Genomic DNA, 19,994 nt, shown 5'->3' with positions numbered 1-19,994 from the left:
CGTTTTGTCTTCCTAATCAATTTGTTTAGTACACCGTACGGAGTATAGTGTGGCAGATTTTCCAGTCCTGGAACTTATATTACCGTGAAGCGTCACTAGTTCAAAAAAGCCCGCCCAATCTAGTTGGTAATGTACGGGGTGAAGTAAAGATACATTCTTGGTCAGATACAGCTATTGATTGAATCTGTTTTCCTCACGTATCTTGGCGATCCTTGGCGTGATACATCACATCTCTCGAATTAAAACCATTCACGCTATATTCCCTCAATAGTCTGATCAGAAAGCAAACCGGTAGGAACAAAAAGCAGAAATTGATCTGTGCAGTTAGCTTAATGTCACAGCTTGCCCTCCGGCCTCCTGAACCGAGCTGAGAGTCTGTCTGCGCTGTGAAATTAAGATTGTGACTAGATGTCACGTCGGGTTAATTCTGCTAGGGATGTTTTGTTTGGTCTATCCTGTATATAAAGTACGGAGTAGCATCTACTATCCTTGTTTTCCATGACGCAGGTCCGTGGATATCTGCAAGCCATAAATTTCCGGCCTCTGCCTATTTAGAGATGTCTGAGTCTAGTGAATCGCAAAGCCCACAAATGGGGCCGGATTCCCGGGCCATATAGCCCAACCCACCCCACAGCCCATTCGTGGGGCCACAAGGCCCCCATCATGGAGAGTTCTAGTAGTATCTTGTAATCGTAGCATTCTAATCCTTCTACTAACTTAATGAGTTTGGAATTTTGATCTTAAAATTGAAATTACTATGTAAGTATATATTCCAATTTGAAATATTATCCGACCAGTAGAGATTGAGAAATCGCGCAAATACCAGCATGGGAGAGAGATACATCTCAGATCTGTACGAAAGTGCTACAGTTTTCTTAGAGAACTTCCACATTTTATAAACATGCTGGATAGCGCGTTTTCTCGCGGTTTGAAACGCGACTGATATGCTTAAACAGCAGTTTACTATATACAAGTTAAAATGATTAAATATTACCCTTGAATAAACAAAATCCAGCCCATTAGTGGGTTGGGTTAGATTGGGTTGTGGGCTTTGTACGCTCTGCGAAGCGCTATCCGAATCTAGAGGCAAGGAGCTAAAATTATCGAGATTGAGCACAGTATGATGATATTTTGGATAGTGGTTCCTGCATGAAATTGTGTAGGGGGGAAGCAATATTATTGAAGGCTCTCAAGGGTTGGGCTACTGTGAAGACTGTCAATTATCTCATTTTTGCACAGATCTAGTGTGAAGGAGGCGTGTTATCTCCATATAGCTAACTGTATTTCTCATTCTTCAATTTGATGTAGTCTTATCTCTTTCCATCCTCCCGCTTGCGCAGAAAAGAAAGCCACCAAGAAGCAAACATAAATTGCCCGGAAAAGAGAGAAAAAGAAGCCGATAGCCACCTGTGTTCACTTCACTTCAGGTGCTCAGCCATTCTATTCCTTCTTGCTAGCGGATGCGCCCGTTGGGATCGGCTGCATCTTGTGGAAAACATTCTTTGGGTCGTACTTTGCCTTCAATTCTTGCAGCCTTCCGAGATTACCGCCGAAGATATTGCTTACAACAGAGTCACCAGCTGGGCAGTAGATTAGTAACTATTGCAGATATGTTATCAGGTGTACTCACGTTCTGCATAGTTGATGTACTGAGGCACACTCGAATCTACACCCTGGTCTTTGGTTCTGGCATCCAATTCAACTTTCCACTTGGCCTGGACTTCTCGTGCCCAGGCACGGTGCACCAGGTCTTTGGATGGGTCGGTCCATCTTAGAAAGATGATACCATTCTGAGTCGAATTTCGACTGGCCAACGCGGTTGCGGTCAGAGGCACTTCGCAAATTTTCCGCATGTCGGTGAACTCGAGAATAATGGCAGACGCCTTGAGGTCTGGTTCTTCTTGAATCTTGTTCATGAAATCATTGAAGATCACCCTCGCAAAGTGAGGATCCAAAGGTGGCTCGTAGAAAATGCCTTTAAAGGACTTTCGATCACCGTAGGTCGCTTGAGGGTTCTGGAGGGTGTTCACCACAGGGTATGGGATCATATCAAGGGTGTTCATAACTGGCTCGAGAGCTGTGAAGCTGGTGAATTTCTCTTCGCCTTCTTCGCGTGAGCCGTTGAAGAATCCAATCACGACGATCATCGGCCCAGACCCATCTGGTGCCAACGCAAAAATAGACATCGCAACAAAGCGAGTGTCGGGCTTTGCCAGAGATTCGTTCAACGCATCGATCACCCCTTCCAACTTGTCGGCAGTGAAGCCAAGGATGCCAGAGTATACCGGATCTTTCTGGTCATAGCCCTGGTAGGTGAAGTCTACTACGACACCAAAGTTGTACCCTGCACCTCGCAACCCCCAGAACAAGTCGGCGTTCTCGGTGGCAGAGGCCGTGACAATACGACCATCGGCTAAAACGACAGTCGCTGATAGGAGATTGTCAATAGTGAGGCCGTACTGTCCACTGAGCCAGCCATAACCACCTCCTAAGGTGAGACCTCCAATGCCGGTGTGGTTCACAGTGCCCCCTACCGCTGCCAAACCGTGGGCTGCACCGCCTTCGTCGACATCCTTCCATGTCGCTCCACCCTGGGCGGTGATGGTCTTCCGCCCGATATCCACCGTCACTTTGTTCATGCGCGACAGGTCAATGACCAGGCCACCGTCGCTCGAGCTTGTGCCGGCAGCCGAATGGCCCCCACCTTTAACAGCGAGATCGATAGTATACTCTTGTGCCCAGGACAGCGCGATCGAGACATCGACGGCATCTACGGGTTGGACTACAACGCCCTGCAACTTATCAGTCGGTCGTTTTATTTGTTATCTTCCTTTCCGTACCGCATATTTCATTCCAGTATCCGACCAGCGGACTAGAACGTCTTTGTAACCATCCGATTCAGGGGTATAAATAGTCGCGGTCTTTATGCGGCTCCGCAGAGCCTCGAGGGCTGCAGCATTTATCTCCGACATGTTTGGAAGTGGAAAAAGGGAGGGAACGACAATTTACCCCGCGGGTGGATATTTCCCTCCGGGTGTGACAAACAACGAGGGTCTCGGGAGCTGAACTCGGTAAGAATTCGCACATAGCCTGAAAGATCGTCTATATTTCGTTATCAATGGGGAAATTCATGTGGATCACATATATGAGTGCTTGACTCATAATTCTTTGCAATATATATATATGTTAGATTTAAGTTGGCTTTCGCCGCGAGGTTTTCTGTCTTGGACTACTTGAGTACCTGCTGAGAATACTTTGCATACAGCTCTGAATACCACCGCTGGCCCACGTCCGGATGGCTTAGGATGCGATTTCTCAAATGAGCCTCGCCGAACTACAAAATGTTAGTGCCACGCATGAAGTCGGTAAACCAGGACTACTCACGCAAGAATACAAAGGAGAAAGGAATTCACTCGGCACGTCAACCGCCCGCTTCTTCTTGTCGTCAGAAGCCGGAATTCGTTGCACAATGTGAGCAGCAGATTCCTTGAGCTGATCCAGCGTCAAGTCAAGTCTCACACCCTGGAAAAACGGGATGCTGTAACGTGTCTTATTAGTGGGCGCCTAGGAGTAGCAGCGAGTTAGAAAAGTTGTCCAATGATGAATTGTATGGTAAACATACGATCACTCGGTGTGTTGTGGCCGCGCAAATACCCCCAGTGATCGCTTCGAATCCCTGTTGGATATTTACAACAAGACTGCCCTCAATAGGAGGCACATCGATCCATTCCCCATTCTTGTTGAGTACTTGTAGTCCTCCAATGTTATCCTGAGATAGGAAGGTAAAAAGACCGGCCGAGTCCTTGTGAGGGCCAACACCCTGGGAGTTTTGCGCTGCCTGGGGATATTTGACAAACTTTAGTCGGCTCATGTTACCCTTGAAGCTATCAAAAGTCTCGCGTGGCAGGGACAAGCTTTCTGCAACAAGGCGTACGAATGCTTCAGCCAGGCTATCAGTCTTCGCGATATATTCATCGACCAGATCTTGAGCACCTGGGTAATCTGGGTACTACAGAGGGTTAGTGGTCGGGACAACGCCTCCGAGGGGATATGCCCTACCTGGTTAGGACCTTCAAGCCGTTGCCAAAAGGGATCCTGTTCAGTCCAGGGTTTCACGCCAGGGGTGCCAAAGTCAAATTGCTACGGGAAAATCAGTGTCCGAGAACTGCAACCGATTCCCAAAAGGAAACAATCTCACCTCGCGGAGATCGGTCTTTGCCGCAGTGGTCTCAGCTCCGAGGCGAGTATACCCCAGGAACGAGGGCGAGTTAATCATGTTAACCTTTTCCTTGACCTCTGTCGGCAGGGCAAAGAGTTCAGGTAGCTTTTCATGAGTACGGTGAATTAGGGTCTATGTTTGGGTCAGCATTCCGGTCACCCATAGTACTTGTCACCCGCACCTCCAATCCGGTATTTGTTAAATAGAGAAACCCAACGACGAAAATGGCCTGACGTAAATTTGCGAGCTCCTCCTCTTTAGTCACAGGATCGTTTAACCGACCGAAGTCGACGATCGGCACGGATGAAAATGTTTCTGTCATTCCGCCTATGAGTGAAGTGATGATTTGATTTCCCCGCAGATCGCAAAGATGCACAGATGCAGATGCAGGGATTACTCAGCCCGTGAAGAATATGGGGAAATGTCGCAGGTCTGGAGGTCTGAGTTGTGGAGAAGAGAAATGTGTGTCAAATGTCCGATCGGAATCTCGGCTTGTCAAAGATTTCCTCAATCACGCCATTCGCCCCATATGAAGCATCCACCCAACACAATCTTCAGAAAAAGATTCCATCGCCAACTCTGAAATTCCATGGGAAGCTTTTTCTGAAACTGTCAATGGGAATGTGATAACCTCCCCCTGAACGTTTTCGAAATGCCAAGATCGGATCATTGTATCGAAACTTTGTGACCCTTGGCGACAAGTCCTTCTTGGTGTTTCAGATCATTTGTGGAAGTTATTCCAGCGAAGGGGTCCTGTGAGCAAGAGCGATGATGATTATTTTCCATCCAAATAAAGCCTTGCATCTAGCAAGGTATGCATGGGTGGCATTGACCCCGGAGGGCTCGAACCCATTGTAGACTTAGGATCACCTTCAACTAATGCCAAGCTTTGTGTCTCACAAGTAACTATGAATATGATCTTGGCTATCAAAAAGACACCCCTGAAGTGTCAGTATGATACTTAACATGTCGGAGAATTAACTTTCATGTCCACTCCGGTAAATCTTGGGGTTGGCCAGTCTATAGATTATGCAGCACGGAAATTCTCCAACAATCAGGATGGTGGTGGATATGGGTTGTATCAGATGTGTGCATAACTTCAAGGAGCTATACAGAGCTCGTGGATGGTATATAAACCCCTTCGGTTGACCGTATGCTCTCAATGTTTTGATATCAACTCACACACTCTCCGGCAAAGCACCTTGTAGACTCAGCCTGCTCTAATCATCCAATATCACCTTCTGTGTCCACGATGGCTCCTTTCAACCTGATCGCAGTCTCTCTGCTCAGCTGCCTGTCCAGTCTTGCACTGGGGGCTCCTACTGCAACCAGCAACGAGGCAAAGCTGCTAGGAAAGCGAGCAAACATCAATGATGTGAGTATCAATGCGTGCTTCGTTCAATGAAATTCTAACCAGTATCCTAACGCGGCTCTGAGGCAGGTCGCTACTGGTTATGCCAGCCTGAATGGAGGTACCAAAGGTGGTGCTGGTGGCACAACAACCACTGTCTCGTCATATGCCGCCTTTACAGCCGCGGTTTCCGGTGATGCTGCTAAGGTTGTCGTTGTGGACGGCGCCATCACAAAGACAGCCGATCAAGTTCGTGTTGGAAGCAACACTAGTATCATTGGCAAAGACGCAAATGCCATCTTGAATGGCTTCGGCATGTATGTTGTCATCCCCATCGATTTAAGATGATACTAAACCAATGCAGTTTGGTCAAAGAGCAGACCAATGTCATCATTCGCAATCTAGGCGTGAAGAAGGTGCTTGCTGACAACGGCGACGCGATTGGTGTTCGTGAGTACACCAGCAGAATACTTATCTATCTAGGAGACAAAAGAAAGGCTGACTGAGCTTAGAAAAATCAACCAATGTGTGGATCGACCACTGCGATGTCTCATCAGACATGGATCACAGCAAGGACTACTACGACGGACTGATCGATGTAAGATCAGCTCACGAATGGAGTTCCAACAAACCATAGTGCTAACTTGAACCTCTCTTAGATTACCCACGCCGCCGACTATGTCACTGTGTCCAACACCTTTATCCACGATCACTACAAGGCCTCTCTGATCGGACACTCGAACAGCAACAGCGCCGAGGACACCGGTCACCTGCGCGTCACCCAGAACAACAACTTCTGGTATAACCTCAACTCGCGCGGTCCTTCCTTCCGTTTTGGCACTGGTCACATCTACAACAACTACTACCTGGACGTCGCCGATGGTGTCAACACCCGCAAGGGTGCCCAGCTGCTGGTCGAGTCCAACAAATTTGTTGGTAGCAAGAAGCCCCTCTACTCTACTGACGATGGCTATGCTGTGGCCAATGACAATGACTTTGGTGGTGCGTCGAACACCGCTTTGGCTGGAACACTCAAGTCGGTTCCTTATAGCTACACCCTGCTTGGCTCGTCCAAGGTCGAGGCTGCTGTGTTTGGTACTGCTGGTCAGACACTTGTGTTCTGAGTGAAAGTAAGTAGATAGGGAGCTCCTGCTTGAGATTCGCAATTTGCTTTTGGTTTGTTTGGAATTTTTTGGTTTAGTCTCTAGGAAATACAAGTTTTATGCGAAAATATTCCGTAAATTTCAGATAAATAATATGGCAAGATTTACGTTCTAGGCTATAGCAGGGCGAGTCACATAAAAGATGGAAAGATGGGTGAAATCATGAGGACCCATTTTTATATCCACATCAATGTCTGGCATCAATTCATTCTACAAGTGAAGTGAGAGATCATTTAGAGTTATTTGGAAGATTGGGATCGACCCTAGGTACTTCCTATTCTGTTCCAAGGATTCGGTGGATTCGTCGCTAACCCTGACTTCATAAGCAAAAGTTCCATTGAGTCCAGATAAAAAAAATAAGACTTTTGCGAAAGAAATCCACATAAATATCAATTTAGAGATATTCGCGAAGCTATTTTACCGGGTATCCATTAATTGAAATGATCCACGCTCCAGTCCATGCCCAACCCAAACTCCGCCGGTTCTGTAAAATTCTCATGCCTCATAGAGTACGGTCTCTCAAAAATGAATTCAATGAGACCAAGTCTTCACTGGGCGCTGGTGTGGGCAGAGCCATTTTTGTTGCGTCAAACGCCCATGCCTCCTCACGTGCCTGTTCGTTGCTTTTAATATGGAATGTCATCATCCACTCTTTTAGTCTGCCTTCCAACAATCCCATGTCACGGTTTCGTTCCCACATACGACGGGATTCTTTGAATGCACGGTTAATTGTTTCGCGGCGGAGATTCTCGTATGCATCGAAAACCTCCGTTAGGGGCTCTGAACGATAGCTTGCCAGAATTCGAGAGAACAAGATTGCGTCATCTAGGGCATACGCGGCGGACTCATCACGCGGGGGCATCTGTATAATTTGTTAGAATGTAAAAGGAATGAGGTGGATTGTCATGGAGACATACCGCATGTGCTGCATCGCCCAGCAAGATAACTCGATTCAGGCACCAACGCCCTCCCGGGGGAACCTGATATACGGGATAAAGCATCCAGTCCGCATTACTCTCAATCAGCTCTTTGATACAGGGAATAGCACATTTGCGGAAACGGTCTCTGATTTCCTGACGGAGTGAGCAGCGAATTTTGTTTTGGGTGGCCCAATCCTGACCAGGCTCGAGTCGATAGAGGCTCAGCGCCTCGCGACTAAACTGAACGATAGCAGCAGCGAAGATCTGTTCACGATCACGGTCACAATAGCTCGCCAACATCGAGCCATGTCGCGAGATATTAAGCGATGATGTGCGGAAGTGAGGGCGCGCGGGAAGAGAATCCGTATCAACGGTAGCTTGCAAGAAAGACAAGCCCGTGTACTCAGCCGGCCGATTCACGTCAACAAATTTGGTCCGAACCGCCGAGTGGACCCCGTCGCAGCCGATGACTAAGTCACCCACGGCCTCAGAGCCATCCTGGAATCGCACCACGGCTCTATCCGCGAATTCCTCGCCACCGATGACTTTCTTGCCGAAGACAATCTCCACATTTCGAGTTCGCTCCGCCACGGTCAACATGGCTACGGAGAGAGCGATCCGCATGACTCTTCGGCCCTTGTATCCGCCAAATCCCCTTCCTTGGTTATCTGTGAAATTGATGGCCCCGATTCCGCGGCCCGAACGCATGGAGAAAAGTTCAATGGCATCGACATCAGCACCGCCCTCGGGACCCATCCGGTCCAACTCATTTAGCACGCCCAACAGTGCAAGATGTCTTTGGGCAACGGGTGTCAGGTTGATAGCACCACCAGACGTCGAGAGGACATCATGTCGTTCGTAGACTGTAATTTTCAAGTCCGGTACGAAGGGAGTCAGCTCCCGGGATATGGACAATGCACAAGCGATGCCAGCGATGCCAGCACCGATAATGGCGATATTTTGTGGGGGGCGAATTGGTTCGATCATGGTGTGAATGAAAGGTGAAGATTTCTGAGAAAAAAAAAGTGCCGAAGACGGTTATCTTGGCATGAGCTTATACAGAAATTTTTTTTCTTCCCATCTGACGATTCGGACTGTTTCTTCCAGAATTAATATATACTATGCACCTAAAAAAACTAACGGGCAGACTAGAAGCCTCTAACGCTCGGCCGGGGCAGGAGATCCTTCGGGCATATATCCATCCGTGGAATCCGCGGTGGAGTCTCCCAACCGTGGAAATCATAAATGTGAGTGTTATAGCTCACATGCATTGAGATTCGATCTATCCAGATGGTATAGATTTAGGTAAGCATTGGCGAGTGGCGTTGAATCTGGCATCATGGGGCATCATGGGGCATCATATGGGGCATCATAGACGGTCTGTGGAAGATTCGAACAAAGAATGACCGGAAGGAGCTCGGGGAAAGCTGCCAGATCCCGTTGGACCGCAGAAAATTGACAGCAGCGTTCTTTGTTTTAGATTCCTGTCCACTTTCGGACATCAAAGGACCACTTGGATACGTTAGACTCCTCGTTTTGGCCTATAAGCTCCTCTTTTCTTTGTGTTTCCAGATTCGTGTTCCACATCTATCTTCCAACTTCTGCCAACTTTTTAGTCTGGGGTTGATTGTCCTCGTGAATATGTAATATAATGTAGTATCTTAGTGTACGTTACCTCGGTATGTGCAATATAGTAGCAATCTAACGGTCTTTCGGGTCCCCCTTTTGGTTCTTCTGTTGCGCTAAGCTTAAAAATCGGGTCGATTTTTTTTTTTTTTTTTTTTATTTCTCTCCCGAACCTCTTCCAATTCCAAACACTAGCGAAATTTGACCAATATAAACACGGCACATTCGTTGGATCTCATTTCTAATCTCCACCAGATATCTTCCTTTTCGATTCATCTAACTTGCCCGCTGGGGCACGGATGATTTTAAATTCCAGAAGGCGGTGAAAGAACAAAGTCCGCATATCCCCGCTGGCCACTGCATTAGCGTTGAGACTTGAAGAAACCCAGACAGGGGCTATACGTACCCAATACACAATTCATTCCATAGTATCCGATTTTTTCCGTCCCGTATCCCGAGAGAATTGGCCCAACAAACATTCCCAGTGTCCAACTGATACTCGAGACTGATATTGCCCTAGAATACCCACCATTTGGACCAAAGATTCCAGGCGTCTCTGCTTGGATTTCATCAACAGCTTCTGCAAATCGTTACCAATCACATGTGATGACCAAAAAGAAAAAAAAATATTAAAAAAAAGAAATTGAACTCACGAGTCGCTTCCATCATGCCCACCCCGTTGAGCAGACATACCACAATCCCAACCCCAGTTACAGCAGCGCTGTATATAATCGAACCAACATTCTCTTGGCATGCCCAGGGGAACCGTTCGTCCCCAGGAACACCGATAAGCCACATTAAAGGTACCAAAAGAGCAAAGCCTATCGTGGTCGGGTATCGCGTCCCCACCCGATCCTTCAGCCAGCCGACAGGAACACTAAAGAACACTGCGGGACCCTGGAAAGCTGCAAATAACAAACCCGCGGGGAGACTTCCCCAGTGAAAAGTATCACGCACATGGAGAGGAAGAGTCGTGTCAAAGCTGGCGGTCAGAACGGCGTAGCAAAAATAACTAACCACCCCACCAACGAAGCGACCGTTCTTACACATGCATATATAGAAGTGGATGCCTGTTTTCTCCGATACGGCCTGATTGCTTACCTGTTCGGCATCATGCGATGGTGGCAGAAGTACCTCCCTCTCGGGATCTTGTCCCGGCTCGGTTGATTGCGATCGAATAGTTTCGGTCCCACGTGGTCGCTCTAGCATCAGGCATCGCAGTATCACATCAAATACAATAATGAAAAGAACACTCGACCAAGCTACCCAATACCCGCCGAGATCGAACAGAACACCCGCCACGAGTGGTCCGCCCGACGTTCCTACACCAATCGCAACAGTCACGAATCCATACATTCTGCCCAGCTGGTCGGCAGGAACGTTGTCCGCCAGGGTAGCAAATCCGACCACCCAGAGACCAGTGCTTGCAACGGACTGTATAAGGCGCCCGGCAAAGAGAGTGAACACTGCTCCGGGATTAATTCTCGTGCTGGAAATACCATCCGCGAGTTGTGGACCACTTACATGAAGTCGCCAGGGCGATTATCAAAGAGCCCAACAATGCGCCGGCAAGTCCGAAGAGTAGCCAGCCACGCTTTGCGCCCGAGCGATCAGCATGAGACCCGATCAGGGGACTTGCCACGACCATGACGAGCGCGCTCTGAGATAGCAGCGCGGTGCTTATGCGCTGTGTGAGCGAGTCATCGAGTCCCAATCGATGCTCGAGCACGAACGGAAGAATTGGAACGAGAAATCCATACAGATACATGTCTATGGACTGGGGTCAAGAGATGCATTTTTCGCTATATTTGCCAAAGAAAAAAAAAAAACCTACCCGTGAGCATGGCCACTGCCATTGTCGCGACAATGAAATAAGTGGATGATCGCCATCGAAGGCCCCATGGTTCTTGGTGGTTTGATGCGGCTCTCATGGTGGTCGACGGATCGTTCCACGAGTTTAATGAATGGGTGAACTCAAAAAAGGGGCTGAACTCGGGTTTTACACCGACACAATTACCTCGGGTCTACTCCTTACATGTCTACCTAATGTGGACTCGCTTATTAATAGCTCAACTCAAATGCATTACCCCTGTGCATAGATTTGGGGGCCGCATAAGTCATCATGCAATGGTATGATGTGCTTCGGTAACAGGCTAGACCGGGGGTGGTTTCGATGGTTGCGCCATTGCTGTCAAAATCTGCCGGCAGAGTAAGGGGCTTGCATTAGTGAATCGCTTCAGGAATTTGCGCCACGGCTGAATTATTGGATGTATCAGCCACACAGCCACGAAAGATTCGATGGATAACACATTTGCAAAAACCCTCAATCGAAAAAGAACAGTCTGGTCATTGAATGTTTTGAGAGTGCGGAGTAGATCGCATCGAGTAGATCGCAGTCGGTGCACTACGGGGTATGGAGTAGAGATCATCGCAGTTGTTAGATGATCACTAATACTCCACTAGAACACTAAAAACGCACACCTCTGCCAGAACATGGATTTTAGAACTTCAAATAAATTCAATCATGCTTCGTTGGCATTAAAAGATTCGTTGACTCATGATACATTAGCATCACACTTAAACACATTCGCCGCTCGCCGAGCTCAGACATTCCCCCGCATCGCAAAAGGTATAGAAGAAGGTGTAAAGCAAAAACAATATCGTAATCATTTCAAATCAAAGTTTCTTGATGACAAGCGAGCGTCCACTCGCCATCCGAACCTTGACTCCAAGTCGTCGAGCCCGAACAGATGTATTCTTTCTTCCCACGCTTGGCGCGGACCTTGTATGTGACGACGCCGGCCATCAGGTCGACGATGATAACCCGTACTTCCTCGAACTGGTAGGCATCGAAACGGTGGAAAGGTGGTCGCACGGCTTTCTTGAATGCTTCCTCATCCTCAAGGGTGACGATTTCCATTTGAGGGAATAGGAAACAGGCTTCGGGGTTGCTGAGTCTCCAGATAGGAGGTGCTGGATCGGCGGATGTGAGGGCTGTCCAAAGTTCACGCTCTTTGTGGAGGATGTCCTCGCGGATACGTTCGTGCATTCCAGGCATGGTGGGTGGTTATTGTATATGATTTGGTGGGGTATCGAGAAGACGCTGTTTGAAGGGCGGCAATGTGTTGCGATGCTAATGTGCGAATGCGAATGGAATGATATGTTCAAAAGACGATCCTGGAAGCAAAAGGTGATAAACACAAAGACTTCGAGGGCCCTGGCCTTGATTTTATTGTTTTCGTTGGCATCCGTGGTACCTAGATTAAAATGACGTCAGATGACGTTGAGGCAGTCAAACAAATTAATCTCCGGGGATCAGCACAGCATATCCAGTGGCATAGCCAGTCACATTTTGATTCTAAGTATAATCTTGTATGCTTGACATGCGTCATGATCCACCGTTCAACGTCTGGTCACACGGTGGCTTAAAAGCCCAGGCATCACTGGGCCTGGCACATCCACAGTCGACTTTCCCGACTTCATAGGGAGTGCAGCCACGCGAGATTTAATTTTTACTTGGTTCGCAACTGCCAATGGGATTGTTATAGTCTTTGCCACTTGCTATCGTATTTCGGTATACACTGTTCTTATCGGATTTTTCCCAAGGTCTTTTTATTTGAGGCCGCTTTGATGAGGGCGAGTTGGGTTCCTAGAGTTATGCCCAGCTATAAGCTTGGACTACATGATGACTCTTGCTACCTAAATGCATATTGGATACAGGGATCTAACTCGCTGATGCTCAGTGTTCAACGAGAAGCTTTGATCACATGAACCACTATAGACTATATATAAATTCAGACTATGACCAGCCTTACAACGTGCTTGATACCACCACTCCCGTCACGTTCTACAATGACTAAGTGGTCATATCATTGAACATATATCATTTGATAGATTGATATAATCTTTATTGCACCTTGTTGCATCGTATATATATCAGCTAAACGGACAATGATATTACTCACACGGATGTTCACCCTAAAGCTTGCTCTCCAGTACAGGGTTCTTCTGTAGCGTTCTAACTTCCTTCACAAGCTCCCAAGCATCAAAAGCAGACTGGTCCACCCGACTGGCATAATATGCCGCCGTATCACTACTCGTGTGCCCTTGCACATACCTCGCCTTGATACTTTGCAACATCGACGTCGTCCGAAATGCGAAAAAGGCATCACCCCAAGGTAGATCCGCTGTCGGGTCCCACCCCGTATCCTCAGCATACCAGCGCGTACATGTTTCTCGTGTTGGTAAGCCTAATACACGACCGGGCCGAAAAAGCTCCACGTTCTGCTTCAAACCACCCCAGAAGTACGGGTGGGTTAGGTTGCAAAAGTCAGAAAGAGGATTGCCTATTGTCGCCATCTCCCAGTCTAAAACTCCAATTATGCGAGGGTCTGAGTTGTGGAATACGAGATTGTCAATTTTATAATCCCCGTGGACAATGACGCATCGATCTCGGGGCTGATATGCTTCTTTTGAGAAAAAGTGGACCATCTCGTCGAAATAAGGAACTTCACCGATCTTTTCATTCGTCTTGAGATCCACGACGTTTGATTGTGCTTTTGAGAGGGACATGAAAATGGAGATTTGGCGGTTGTAATATTCGATAGTGTTTCCAACCTCCAGCTGACGTGCACCGTTCAAGTCTATTCTGTGAATCTTGGCCAATGTCCGGACTGCTTCTTGCCATCTATGGTTTGAGTAGAGTCAAGTTAGTATCCGTTCAGCAACAGAAAGTTGGCCATGAAAGGGCAATGGGAGAACGCCCATACAGCGCAGTCCTGTCCCCAGGCGAGACACCTGGCATTGTTGAGTCGGTAAATATTCTTCCTTCTAGGAATTCCATAATGAAGAACGGTGTTCCAATGATAGATTCCTCTCGACACAGCCAATATGCCTTTGGTACCGGCACATCTGTTCCCTGCAAATACTGGATCATTGCATACTCTCGCTCGATTAAGTGCGTCTTCGGGGGAAGCTGGCCTGGAGGCTTCTTCCTCAGCACATATCGTTTCTCATCGGCCGCTGTGAGGAGGTAGGTCGGGTTTGATTGTCCAAACGTGAACTGCGAATTCCACTGTGTGAGTTCATTCTCTCTAGCTGTTTCCCTCTTCCTTATCCTTTTTTATCCATTCAAAGTTGATACTGACCTGTTTCACATCCAATGGGGCCTTGATTTCCCGTACAAATTGATTGAGATATTTCTCCAATGATGATATGTCTATCGACTGACGTACAGATTCAGCCATTAAAATCACATATGATAATATAAACCTTCGAAAAGACAGACTTATGCACTGCGAATGGAAAAATGTATAAATTACTTTTATGATGGCAAACGCACTAATGTTCAATCATGTAACCAAATTATATAGGAAATGGAAATAACTAACCGTAAACTATGTCATAATTTACCATTCTTCAGGCCGATTGCTTTATAGATCATACACTGTTTGGTTAAATGCCAAGCAAAGTTCTCCTATGTAATGTAGCACTACCACATCTCAGCTGCGACATTGGAAAGCAGGGCGGTATACTGGGACAATTTGATTGGCTGTATAGGCTAGAAATTGTATTCCAAATTGTTGAAAAACATGAGGTGGATTGTGGTGCATACATTAAAACCTGTTGATGTAGAACAATGATAACATAGTGGTTACGCAATTATTGCTGGGTTGCGAACAAAGAAGCTTCTGGTCTCCGTAGAAATGCTTATATATTTCTATTTTGGGCGGTTTGTAGATGTGGAAGATGAGGCCTTTGATCTCATGACCGCTCGAAGATATAGAGATATGAGGATTTTTATGAAGATCAAAAGCCTCGCTTAAGTAGGTTGATATACTGATAGATTTACCATGTATTGTGTAGAGCGGTTTAAAAAGCGGTCATCAAATAGCCCCCTACAAAATGGGGCTGAGCCCTGAGTGCTATAGGACTGAATAATATAGCATCGTATAGAGCTCGTAGTAACAAAATGCTGTGGTCCTTGGGTGCAGGAACAGAAGATCTAGTTGAGTTGCTGAAATAAAAATTCCCCAGCGCGACAACATGCCTGTATAACCGGGAACAAATTCAAGATATTGGGTAGGACCAAATCCCCGAGAGTGACGACAAATCAATATAGGCAAGGGGCCGTTCAATTTCGTAGTGCTAATCCTCATCCTAAGCGCATAAAGAAACATAACCACCAAAGTCATACTATCCTTATATCATAAACCGCGATCAAACTGCAATCAAGATCAGAGAGTGAATTTCGTGAATCGAACTTGGATATCGGAAGGCGGAGTAGTAGCGAATAGCCCCGATGGACGAGCATCGGAATCATCCAACAATTCGATGTGAAAGCGTTCAACGATCAAAGCAATCTGTCGTTTCATCTGAGCCTGCGCCAAATCCCGCCCAACGCAGCTCCGGGTCCCATAAAAGTATGATAGCATACATACCGATGCAGAAGCACCGCCGAGAGGGTCTATTTTAGGATTTGCCGAGTCCGATCGATCGATCCATCGTTCTGGATTGAAAGTTGCTGCATCAGGGCCCCAAATGTGATGAGCGGAGTTGATTGCTCGAGTACACAAACCGACGTAAGTCCCTTTTGGTATCAGTTGCTGCGCAATCGTTGTGTCGCGAATGGCTTTGCGGAGCAATAGGTTAAATGTAGGGTAAAGTCGAACTGCTTCCATGATCACGCCATTGAGCACTGGTAGTTTGTCAAAATCTGAGCTCGCTTGTAGAGATCCCTTGCCATCGCAGACTTTGGCCAGTTCCTTTCGTAACTCTTCTTGAGCCTCTTGATAACGAGCAACGCAGTATATCACCCAGGCGAGCGTGCCACCAGTGCTTTCATATCTGTGATCATGAGCATTCTGATTCTAGCCAGCAATCTAAAAGCCGGGGACTCACCCTGCACCCAAAATGACAATAATCTGCGCAATGATATTATCTTCATCTTCAGAAACGGACTTTCCAAGATTCCCCACGAAATCAAGGGCTTGAGCTTCCCTCTTCCCTGGCTCACTGATACGTTCTCGAATAATCTGGCGACAAACATCGACCAGGACGTCGTGTGCCTTGTCCATCTTCTTCACAAGTGGGAATGGCCATACATCGAGGAACCACTGTGGTGCAATGTTGTACAGCAGGAACAGAAATCTTTTATCCGCTGTGCCGGAGAACAGCATCTCATACGCCTCAAAGATCTCATGGTTCTTGCCAACAATGGTTTCAAAATCAACTCCCAGTGAGATGATACTAGTGACATCCAGCGAGACCATGGCAGCTGTCTTGGAAATGGGAATAAGTGCAGAGTTGGCCGGGGTGATATTCTTGTCATTTTCGGTAGCACAAAGTTCTAAAACATGATCCACGAACTGTGTCGACTTCTTGAACAACATGCCTTTGAGCTTATTGACATTGCCTTGGTTAAAAACCGGCAAGTAAGTTTTTCGGTTCCTCTTGTGCTCTTCCTGCTCCTGTGACACTATCCCATGGCCCCAGAAGCGAATGGTAAACTTCTTGAAGGCAGTGGTCTTCTCGTAGTCATAGGCACGAGTGGATAGAACCTCGGTCAATGCTTCTGGGCTGGTGGGAATAATGTAAGAAGATCCAAACAGGCCGAAGAAATGCAAAAGACCATCAGGATAAGCTCTATCGTTGATCCAATCCTTGATATTGAATGCCAAGGGCTCATCGAAAACATCGAAGACGTGGTCATATAGCCAGTTAATAGACTGTGTTTGTTAGTATTTGCCATATTTAGAAGGGATGGAACACACTTTCGGACCAGGTATATTCTTAAAAATACTGTAATGCCGTTTGTATAAAGTTCGATAGCAGATAAAGAACACATTGAGCAAGATCCAGGACACTACTATCTCGCCAGACAGGAGCAGTGATGATTGAGATTGAATCCCCAGGTACCGCGTCAAGAACCAGATAGTAGAAGCCCAGAGTGCGAACCTCGTCACAATATCAGACCTGTAGCCAGACATGATTCAGTGATATGGATCACCAGGTGTGTGGAAGAAATTTGTGAAATTGATTCCAGGAGTTGTTGGATAATTTCAGGCCTGTGGATATATTTCCAGCTTTAAATATCTTGTAATCCGTACAATTCACATGTACATTCGATATGATCGATGATCTCACAAAGCCAAGCTAACGAAATCCAGAGAATATCACCACCATAAGAGGATTGACTTGACAATCAGCATGGGTTGAAACTCCATGATAAAGTTTGACAGTTGTCATGCCGCATTGCCACTGCACGACGTGTCCCAATATAGATCATTTTGCAGGGAGAAAGTATTTCTTGCGCCCTGAGGCTGACGTTGAGCAAGAGCGGACCATACGACCAATCTTGCAGAGTTTTCCAGGTGGTGTGTACAACTCCGATGAGATCGATGATTGGGCTTCCTTCACTCCCCATATTTAGTCAGGGTTAACTCTTAGAGCCGCCTGCATTGCATCCGATGCATGTTGACAGTTCTGGAAAGGTATGATTCTAGCTCCACGTCTATGGAAAGGAGGGTCGCCAATTTAAATTCGAAGACAAGAGTCTCATATATGTGGCTTCATAACTCCTATTGGCGAACATGTGATGAAGGACACTACTGCGAAGTGCCAGAGCAACGATGCCAATTGCCTAAATCTTCCGGGTTCATGCCTAAATTATGACTGGCTCTATACAGGTAGAAGTTATAGTATCTAATCTACTATGACAAAGACCTCACTACGAATTCTGATGGTCATCTGTTGAGGCCTTTGTCCCTCGTATTTATAGGAACTATATCCACGTTGTTCATCTTTCCTCTCTCTCTCCTAGCTGGCTGAATGCAACCAATGGTTTCTTTCCCTTGTCAACATCCCCTCTGAAAGTGCCAGAGAAGATAGAATACTGCGGTCTTTGAATTTGAACAAATCCAAGGGATTTCGTAATATTGAAGCTCTTTCCATCATCTAAATCTTCGAACGACCGTGAGGATTAAATGTTTACCCTTCTCTCTTGACCTTTGAACATGGCCGCCCTGAATAGATGTACAGTAAGTATTCTGAAAGAAAAGTCAGGAATGTCCAAAGACAGGGTATAGGTATCTGCATGCAGTGGGAAGGGCTCTTGATTGATTTGGAAGCTAAGGTGACCGATCTCGGGACTCTCCCGAGCTGGGGTCGATCTTGCCCTAATCAGGTCACCAATATGTCCACTGATCGGCAATGGTTCCTCCAAAGCGTGCAATACGCAAGGAACCCAAATTCTCCCTTAAATAAAAGGTCTCGCCGCGTGCAGGAAGAAACCTTCAATTCGAACTGTAAATCTCTCACCATGCGCCTCCTGCAGACTTTCGCGGCCTCGTTGCTGCTCACTGGCAGCTCACTATGCGTCGGTGCTACTAGGATTATCGAGAAGGGTTCCTATGGAGTGATTACTCCTAAAGTGTTTATTGTGTCAATGGTATGTGCTTATACTAAAAAGTAGTGTAATGTCGCTAATAGATTACGACAGTTCGCACCTGAAGCCGAAGCTTGGTGGAATATTCCCGAATTTGACTTACTTGCCCATAACATCACCATTCCCGGCCTCTCACCTCTATTCCCGGATGTTCACTGCACCGAAGACTACGAGGTTTGCCAGTTGATTACCGGAGAAGGCGAGATCAATGCTGCTGCGACTGTTACCTCCGTTGCTTTCTCCCCTCTATTCGATCTCACACAAACCTACTTCTTTGTTGCGGGCATTGCCGGCGTCAACCCTGAGAAGGTGACCACTGCTTCCGCAACTTTTGCACGTTACGCAGTCCAAGTTGCGCTGCAGTACGAAATTGATCTGCGTGAGCTTCCTAGCAACTTCACCACCGGATATGTTGCGCAAGGCACCAATTTCCCAGGCCAGTACCCGACCAGCATCTACGGCACAGAGGTCTTCGAGGTAAACGCCAACCTCCGCACAATCGCCGCCAATTTTGCGCGCAAGGCAAACCTCTCCGACTCCACCATAGCCCAGGCCTACCGCGCCCGCTACAAGACTCCCAGTGGAAAGTACAACGCTGCCACCTTGCCCCCTAGTGTTGTTGAATGCGATGTCGCAACCACCGATGTGTACTTCAGTGGCAATATCCTTGGTTCAGTGTTCGAAAATACCACCAAGGTGTTAACTAATGGAACGGGAGACTACTGTGCAACTGCGCAGGAGGATAACGCTACCTTCGAGGTCTTGCTCCGATCCTCGATCCACAAGCTGACTGATTTCTCCCGTATTATCGTCATGCGCACTGCCTCGGACTTTGATCGTCCTTATCCCGGTGCTTCGGCGACATACAACCTCTTCCAATCCTCGGAGCAGGGTGCATTCGAGCCCGCTATCGAAAATCTCTATGTTGCTGGTATCAAGGTTGTTGAGGGTATTTTGGAAGGTTGGGATGAGACTTTTGCTGCTGGTGTCAAGGCCAACAACTACATCGGTGATATCTTCGGCTCATTGGGTGGTGTTCCTGACTTTGGCCCTGGACGCAAGCAGGCTCTCATCGGCGGTGGCGCTTACAAGCGCAATGTCCAAAACCGCCTCAAGCGTCGTGTCTAAAAATCCTCCAAATCTATCGCTATTGATATGTTTGAAGCCATGTTTTATATATGATTCTGGGTTATACATGGAGAAGTTGTTTTCATAGATGAGGTCTATAGAAAATACTTTAGAAAAGACATCTGAATTGGACATCCGAGAA

The 19,994-nt window shown here is 47.0% G+C and overlaps 9 protein-coding genes across 9 annotated transcripts; 2 read left to right on the top strand and 7 right to left on the bottom strand.

The window, feature by feature from the left end:
* Positions 1–1,440: 1,440 nt before the first annotated feature.
* On the bottom strand, positions 1,441–2,972 carry N7500_003752 (FAD-binding oxidoreductase; the record flags this gene model as incomplete). The annotated part of the gene is made up of 3 exons (XM_056674898.1): positions 1,441–1,580; positions 1,631–2,792; positions 2,841–2,972. 3 exons carry the CDS (start codon positions 2,970–2,972, stop codon positions 1,441–1,443), a joined length of 1,434 nt encoding a protein of 477 aa, XP_056535423.1.
* Positions 2,973–3,229: 257 nt separating this feature from the next.
* On the bottom strand, positions 3,230–4,541 carry N7500_003751 (isopenicillin N synthase family dioxygenase; the record flags this gene model as incomplete). The annotated part of the gene is made up of 6 exons (XM_056674897.1): positions 3,230–3,334; positions 3,385–3,564; positions 3,623–4,009; positions 4,060–4,140; positions 4,199–4,351; positions 4,401–4,541. The coding sequence occupies 6 exons, from the start codon at positions 4,539–4,541 to the stop codon at positions 3,230–3,232; spliced, it is 1,047 nt and encodes a 348-aa protein (XP_056535422.1).
* Positions 4,542–5,471: 930 nt separating this feature from the next.
* Positions 5,472–6,694, top strand: N7500_003750 (pectate lyase family protein; the record flags this gene model as incomplete). Its single annotated transcript, XM_056674896.1, has 5 exons — positions 5,472–5,594; positions 5,661–5,887; positions 5,935–6,020; positions 6,083–6,168; positions 6,230–6,694. The coding sequence occupies 5 exons, from the start codon at positions 5,472–5,474 to the stop codon at positions 6,692–6,694; spliced, it is 987 nt and encodes a 328-aa protein (XP_056535421.1).
* Positions 6,695–7,235: 541 nt separating this feature from the next.
* On the bottom strand, positions 7,236–8,640 carry N7500_003749 (FAD-dependent oxidoreductase; the record flags this gene model as incomplete). The annotated part of the gene is made up of 2 exons (XM_056674895.1): positions 7,236–7,595; positions 7,651–8,640. The coding sequence occupies 2 exons, from the start codon at positions 8,638–8,640 to the stop codon at positions 7,236–7,238; spliced, it is 1,350 nt and encodes a 449-aa protein (XP_056535420.1).
* An 880-nt stretch (positions 8,641–9,520) lies between these two features.
* On the bottom strand, positions 9,521–11,210 carry N7500_003748 (uncharacterized protein; the record flags this gene model as incomplete). Its single annotated transcript, XM_056674894.1, has 5 exons — positions 9,521–9,636; positions 9,686–9,859; positions 9,933–10,745; positions 10,804–11,049; positions 11,114–11,210. The coding sequence occupies 5 exons, from the start codon at positions 11,208–11,210 to the stop codon at positions 9,521–9,523; spliced, it is 1,446 nt and encodes a 481-aa protein (XP_056535419.1).
* A 740-nt stretch (positions 11,211–11,950) lies between these two features.
* On the bottom strand, positions 11,951–12,337 carry N7500_003747 (nuclear transport factor 2 family protein; the record flags this gene model as incomplete). Its single annotated transcript, XM_056674893.1, has 1 exon — positions 11,951–12,337. The coding sequence occupies one exon, from the start codon at positions 12,335–12,337 to the stop codon at positions 11,951–11,953; it is 387 nt and encodes a 128-aa protein (XP_056535418.1).
* Positions 12,338–13,257: 920 nt separating this feature from the next.
* N7500_003746 (phosphotransferase family protein) lies at positions 13,258–14,525 on the bottom strand (the record flags this gene model as incomplete). Its single annotated transcript, XM_056674892.1, has 3 exons — positions 13,258–13,966; positions 14,049–14,341; positions 14,427–14,525. 3 exons carry the CDS (start codon positions 14,523–14,525, stop codon positions 13,258–13,260), a joined length of 1,101 nt encoding a protein of 366 aa, XP_056535417.1.
* Positions 14,526–15,515: 990 nt separating this feature from the next.
* Positions 15,516–17,267, bottom strand: N7500_003745 (cytochrome P450; the record flags this gene model as incomplete). The annotated part of the gene is made up of 3 exons (XM_056674891.1): positions 15,516–16,125; positions 16,180–17,006; positions 17,124–17,267. The coding sequence occupies 3 exons, from the start codon at positions 17,265–17,267 to the stop codon at positions 15,516–15,518; spliced, it is 1,581 nt and encodes a 526-aa protein (XP_056535416.1).
* A 1,331-nt stretch (positions 17,268–18,598) lies between these two features.
* Positions 18,599–19,852, top strand: N7500_003744 (purine-nucleoside phosphorylase; the record flags this gene model as incomplete). Its single annotated transcript, XM_056674890.1, has 2 exons — positions 18,599–18,727; positions 18,779–19,852. The coding sequence occupies 2 exons, from the start codon at positions 18,599–18,601 to the stop codon at positions 19,850–19,852; spliced, it is 1,203 nt and encodes a 400-aa protein (XP_056535415.1).
* Between the last annotated feature and the right edge of the window lie 142 nt (positions 19,853–19,994).

The sequence above is a fragment of the Penicillium coprophilum genome (genome assembly GCF_028826855.1).
Source record: "Penicillium coprophilum strain IBT 35676 chromosome Unknown utg000002l_segment0_segment1, whole genome shotgun sequence".
Classification (NCBI taxonomy): domain Eukaryota; kingdom Fungi; phylum Ascomycota; class Eurotiomycetes; order Eurotiales; family Aspergillaceae; genus Penicillium; species Penicillium coprophilum.
This window is presented reverse-complemented; position numbering and strand designations above follow the sequence as displayed.